The following is a 6,506-nucleotide window of genomic DNA, read 5'->3' as shown; positions in this document are numbered from 1 at the left end:
GGTAGCCAGAGCTGAACACAGTTTGGTCATGTCTTAAGGACAAAAGCATTTGGGATCACCTCCCAGATGTGGGCCAGGGAGGTGATCACAGGTGTGGAAAACCTGCTCGACAAGGGAAAACTGAAGGAACTGGGTCTCTTCTCCTAGGGGCACCTCAGCGACTTTTCCCCCATGGCCCCTTGTCCTGCTCACATGGATCCTCATGGAGAGAGGCAGCATTCTCCGTGGGGATCCCATCTGAGTACAGGGGTACTCAAATGCTGAGGTCCCCCCGGGAGAAGAGAGCCTGGATGAGATTATTGACCTTATTTCTTGTATTAGAGAATTCTTTTACAGTGAGAACCATCATCCAGTGGAAGAAGCTCCCCAGGGATGTGGGGGAATCCACATCACTGGGAAGTTTCAGTACAAGACAGGGTGCTCAGTAATCTCTTACAGATTCTCTTTCCCACCAGAAGCTATACTAGATGATCCTTCGATGTCTCTTCCAGCCTGTGCTGTTCCATGAAACCACCCTTGATAAAACTATTAGAATCTTAGAACCACATCCCCAGGTGCCACATCCACACATTTTTTTAACACTCCCAGGGATGGTGACTCCACCACTTCCCTGGGCAGCCTATTGCAAGGCCTAACCACCCTTTCAGTGAAGAAATTTTGCCTAATTTTTCTTGGCACAACTTGAGACTGTTTCCTCTTATCCTGACACTGACCTGGGAGAAGAGACCACCCCCCAACCTAGCTACAACCTCCTTTCAGACAGTTGTAGAGAGAGATAAGGTCTCCCCTGAGCCTCTCTTCCTCCAGCTAAACACCCTCAGTTCCCTCAGCCACTCCTCATCAGGCTTGTGCTCCAGCCCTTCCCCTGCTCTGTTCCCCTTCTCTGGGCACACTCCAGCACCAAAAATGTCTTTCTTGTCCTGAGGAGCCCAAAACTGAACACAGGATTTGAGTGTGTGAGAAATAGAGTTTCTCATGGCACTAGCCCTGTAGTCTTAGGAGGTTAGTTGGTTTGATGCTTTAACTATCCTACAATCAGATTGTTTTCTCCTAATATCTCATTTTCATCTCCCTTGTTGCGACTTAGCCAGTTTTCCCACCTTTAGTATATACAGATCTATTTAAAGCAGCCTTTTCTCTATTGGGAGTCTCCTTGGTCTTCTTCTAGGCTAAGCACCAGCAGCCACTTGGTTATGACCAAAAGATCCAATTTTCTAAACCTTTTTGTCCTGTCAGACACTGACTCTGTCCTTTCTTACCAAGATTATGAATGTGAGAGGTCTCAGAGTCCCCTCACACCTGCAGTCAGTGGCATGATTAAACAACTGTCCCTGGGGGAAAATCTGTGCTAGGGTGAGCACATCTGGAACCCAGCTTAATTAGGAATGATTCAAACCCATTACCATAAAGATAACACTTCAGGTCTTTAGAATTTGGGGATTTTGATGGGAAATAAAGTTAAAAAAGTACAAGTAAAGTCAGTAAATGAAACACTTCTGCATCATTCAAAAAAGCCTTTAAAAGTTATTTATTTACCATCCCAAGGACCATTCTATGATTCTATGATTGTTGTCCTTAACTTGAAGAAATCCATCTTCTGAGAAGTAAAGGAAATATGATCATTATCATATTAGCTATTATGATTTTCAGAGTGATTAAAACAAAGTCATGTCCAGTTTAAAAATCAGCTTTGAAACACTAATGTTTTAAAACACAATGCAGGGCCCAACTTGTGTTCTGTAAAAGAGAATTTGCAGCTACTCCTTCAGTAATGCTTCCTTCCCATCAAATCAGGGTGGGTTTTCCCAGTTCTTCCAGAAGCTTATCTGTTTAGAAATATTATCATAATCATAAGGAATATCATAAGATTAAAATTGTGTGGCCTGAGAGAGGAGTGTGTGTTCTTAGATTATAAACTCCTCACATCAGCCATGGTATTCTTGCCTTTTGTTGACCCTAGAGCAATTCTGAAGTTCTCAGTCTTTCCTTCAGAATGAATAATAAATAATGGTAATAACTGCATCAACTAGAGATAAGGCTGGCTACAGGAGGTACAAGGAGACCACAGGACACTGAATCCTTTCTAACCCAGGTTCTAGTGTGGAAAGCATGGCAAAAAAGACCTTTTGCCTTCTCATTGAGAATCCAAATTAAATTCAAGCATGTGTCAATGTCACTGTTTCTGTCAAGATTTGCACATATGTGACCTGTTTATGTTTGCACCAAGGGACCAACACTACATGTCCATGAGAAGTATTTGGGATTATTCCTTTCTCTTGATTGAGTTTGGCTCAATCCACAGATCCATCTCTCTGAATTTAACGAATAGTCAGCAATGCTGAAAGAGTAAAATTCCTCTTTTTCCTCATACTTTTTAAATTCCCTAAAAAGTTATCCCCTAAAGCCCAAATAAGCCATGGCTCTTAAATGCTCTTTAGTTAGGCAAACAACCGAAGGAGATCCTTTCCTTGGCCCTTCCCCTTCCTGTTCCTCTGGTAGTCCATGGCTTAGTCTCTATGGCCCAGCTTAATTTGTTTCAATAATTGCTTTCTTCCACTCCCCATTGATGGTGGCACTTTGCTACCACCAGGTGAACAGGAACCTGTAGAAGAAGTCGTGAGATTTGAAGCGAAAACCTTTCTCAGCAGTGTGGGGCTGACAGGATATTTTATACCCTTTGGCTTCAATATCCATTTGAATGCAGTCCAGCAGATCAGAAATACTTGGCACAGCCTTCCAGGGGCCAAACTTCACCACGGATTTTTTATCCATGTCCAAACTGTTCAAGGCATCCTGACACCTGGCTGCATCCTCCTCAGTTCTGACCACACACACAATGACGCTGGACTGGCGAGATGCAACCGCTTCCGCCCTCGCGATGCGGATCATCAGCTCGATGTTCTCACTGTAGTTGGGCACATGAGCCAGAAACTGCTTTCTTGCCACAAGCTCCCCAAAGATCTGTGGAGAGTCCTCTAGCTGCTTGATCAGAGGTTCTATGTCGTAGAACAACGCCTCCTTGTAGACATCCTGGACACACTGGGTGGGCACTTGATTACTGCGCAGGTACTCCAAGATGTATTTGAAGTAGGTGCCTGGCCTGTCAATGAAGAACCTCCCTTCAGAGTCAGTCCTAAGCTTGGGCTGCCCAGTGAACATCTCTGCCAGCTTGGAGCCAGGGTGTTTTTTTAGGGTGCTCAGCATTGTCGTGTACATCTCGCCGCCAACATTTAGCTCCACGATTGATGACAACTGCAACTATCACAAGGGAAAAAAAAAAAGTGTGCATTACCTGTCTGAGGTGATCAACATGGAAGTGTCAAGTGTTGGGGTCCTTGTGATCCTTGCGAGGGACAGACTACAGCACACCATTCTGATGCTCTGATAGCCAACTTTATTTAGGGCACCTAACAGTATTTATAGTAAAAAGTTTCCTGTACATGCAGCCACACACTGATCACACAACTTTGGATTGGTTGCTCAGCTTGTCAATGCATACAATTCTTACTTATGATAGGTTACAAGTTTAAGCTGCATCCCGCTCTCACATCCTGGGAAACTGATAGCAAGAGCTACACAGTGTCTATGAGAATCTAAATAACAGCACTATTATTAGCTTGTTAGCAAAACGACTTATCTGTAAGGCAGTAAAACTAAAATCAAACCTAAAAACCCTGGCAGCAGGAGAGAGCAAGACCATTACAAAGTGTTGGATTGAAGACACAGGAATGCATGAAGATAGAAACAAGGTCAGCAAGACCTATTTTGTGTGTCTTGTTTTTAATTGCTTAAGCATTCCTTTAACTGTTGGTCAAGTTACAGGTCCTCTGCTAGCCAGGCCCCAACAGTCAAGGAAAAGAAATGTGATTGTGTCTGGAAGTTGAAATGGTGGCGTGAGAGCAGTATGAGCTCCCATCTCTTGGGGATCAGATGGGAGCATCCACCCCATTTACTGCAGAAAGCTGATGCAGGATTCTTATACAGCACTCATAACCAGGGCAGCAGAGACCTGCACATTTCTAATTGGCTAAGTGCTTACCACATCTTTGGGAGGTAGAAAAGTGTTGTTTTGCCAGTGGGGAGGAGGGAAAAGAAATACCCTGCCCAGCAAAGCTGTGAGTGACTACAGGATTCAACACTGATCTCCTAAGTCCCACACGAGCATTGTCCCTGTGAGCCCCTGTCCTTACTGTGAGCTTTCACCCTCCCCATGTGCAGAGAGACAAGGATAGAACTCAAAGTTGTGTCTCTTCATTCTTATCACCTGAGCTTTTGTTTGCTCTTCAAAGGAGGAACTAAAGCTCTCTGAAACCTTATGAACAGGTGGAATTGGCTTCCACTCATCTGGGAGTTCAGTTGCAAACACTGCAGTAAGACACAAAGGTCCAGCGTGTCAGAGGTGCAGGACAGATGTTTATCAAAGCCCTGAAAAAATGTATGCTAGCTTTAGCTAGGAAGTAAAGGAAATAATTCATGTAACTAACTTGAATTTAAGAAGGAAGAGTGTAAGGTTTGTGGTTTGTTTGGATGTATTTTATTTCTCTGTGCATTAACACCACTATCTGAATTGTAGGAGGCCTGAATGCCCAGAAAACTGGACCAAACTAGAGCCTCCAGGGCAGCAGTTTGACCTTCCCAACAGTTTAGTTCTGAAGAATTTTAATAGCCTGCCTTTGCACTTGGTCGTTTTATGTAGTACTCAGCAGGTGAAAAGGAGATGGAAAAAAAGGCAGTTGTTTCCCCTCCTGCTGTCACTGCTGTAACGCAAGTCACAAGCCAGGCCAGGGCCACACCTGCCATTGGGAAGGCGTGAGTCAATAAACAGCCCTATTTTCCAGGAGCTCACCTGCGCTTTCCTGGACCTGATCACACAAGGATCTGCCTCAGTGCTGCTAGTCACATGCCTCAAGTGAAGTGTGTACTTAAGTGCTTAGCTGACGTGAGCTGATCTCGCAGCACACACCAAGAGAAGGGAGGGCTCCTGCTGCCCTCTTCCCCTTCTGTCCTTGTACCTACCTATGTGCTTTTGTTTCTCACCTCCTGCCTGCTCTGCTTCCCTTTCATCTTGATGAGTTGGATTGGTGCTTGGTAAATCACAGAGGATTTAACAAGCACCAGAGCTGACAAAAGGAAGGGACTAGGAACAGACAACCTGGCACAGGGGAGACCTTCCCTTTAAACAGGAGCAAACTGTCAGATTTGGCAGAAATTCACTCACAGCCTAAGCAAGTCAGGGAAGCAGCAGAAGATGCAGGCCAAAGACCCAGCTGGAATATTGCTTTGCACTAGTGTGGGTTGGCTTCATCTGGAGGACAATCATTTACACCAGGGTCAAGGAGACTAATATAGTTCTGTCTGAGACTATCTTGTGATTTCCATGCACTGAAGAACACAGCCCAAAGCTGTTTCTGTACTAAAGTCTCTCATTAGGAGATTTGCTGTTTGTCCAAGTGGTACCAACAGCTCTCCCCAGCAGGGATCATTTCACAGGAGGATCTCATGCTTTTGAGCCTTTGCTCCTTCTTCAGATGGTAGGTCAGAAGTTTCATGCTGTTTGTCACTAATACAAACGAATAACATGTTCTTCATTAATACAGTAGCCCAACTAACTTTATGTTCCCAGATCTTGATTAATGGTTTTGGCCTGGCACTGAACTGTTTCCCAGCAGACTGGGACTATGAGCACCAGCTGATTCCCAGTTCTGTAATTAGCTGGCAAGGTGACACTTAGCAAAGTCATTCCCCTATTTGTGTTCCAGTTTTTCTGTAAAACAGTTATCTCCTTGAGGAAGCATTTTGCGACCTACACCTGGAAAGTGCAACACAAGAAGGTTGTGTTTTTAAAAAGAACTGGAGGAGAAACTGGAGGAGAGACTCTACAGCTACAGCAGAGAAGACAAACTGGTTAGCAAAAGATTGAAGGCAGAGAAGAGGAAATCGGCTCATCACTGATTTCTGCCTAGTAATATGCTGCTTGTCTGAGATTGCCACTGATTTTCCTAATAGGTAGAAAAACTACTGCTCCCACCTGATGATTCTGTGTATCAGCAACACAGGGCAGCTTTTGCATCATTAGAGACTCATAAGAATTGTTGAAAAGCCAAAATCCCACAACATGATTTAACTTAGGGATCAGACCTATTAAAGTTCATCCAATTGAATTCCATCCCTTGTCAAAGGAGAAAAAGAACAACTCTGGTTATTTGTGGTTGCCAGATCTTGTATAGCTGTGAGGGACTTGGCCCTTCTGTAAGCAAACAGGTGCGAACAGGCAGGAGTCAGATATAGCTTTTTAAGTCAGAGCTTCTTCTTCCTAGTGATGTATCTGGCAAACCCTAGTGTCCTCAGAATAACAGATGGGGGCAAAACCCACTCAAATATAGCCTAAAGGGGTTGCTTTGATCCCACGGGAGGAAATTGTGCCCTTGAGCCCATACCTTACTCACCGTGTGCAGGCTGCCAGGGACCTGCTTCCCAAGAGGCTTGTGCTCCGATGAAATACTCAT

At 44.5% G+C, this 6,506-nt stretch overlaps 1 protein-coding gene across 1 annotated transcript; it reads right to left on the bottom strand.

Moving 5' to 3' along the window:
* Nucleotides 1-2,580: 2,580 nt before the first annotated feature.
* KCTD14 (potassium channel tetramerization domain containing 14) lies at nucleotides 2,581-6,506 on the bottom strand. Its single transcript, XM_009082064.1, has 2 exons — nucleotides 6,447-6,506; nucleotides 2,581-3,252 (listed from the first exon to the last, which is right to left on the bottom strand). The coding sequence occupies exons 1-2, from the start codon at nucleotides 6,504-6,506 to the stop codon at nucleotides 2,581-2,583; spliced, it is 732 nt and encodes a 243-aa protein (XP_009080312.1).

Source organism: Acanthisitta chloris, unplaced genomic scaffold, assembly GCF_000695815.1.
Source record: "Acanthisitta chloris isolate BGI_N310 unplaced genomic scaffold, ASM69581v1 scaffold16839, whole genome shotgun sequence".
In the NCBI taxonomy this organism is placed as follows: Eukaryota; Metazoa; Chordata; class Aves; order Passeriformes; family Acanthisittidae; genus Acanthisitta; species Acanthisitta chloris.
This window is presented reverse-complemented; position numbering and strand designations above follow the sequence as displayed.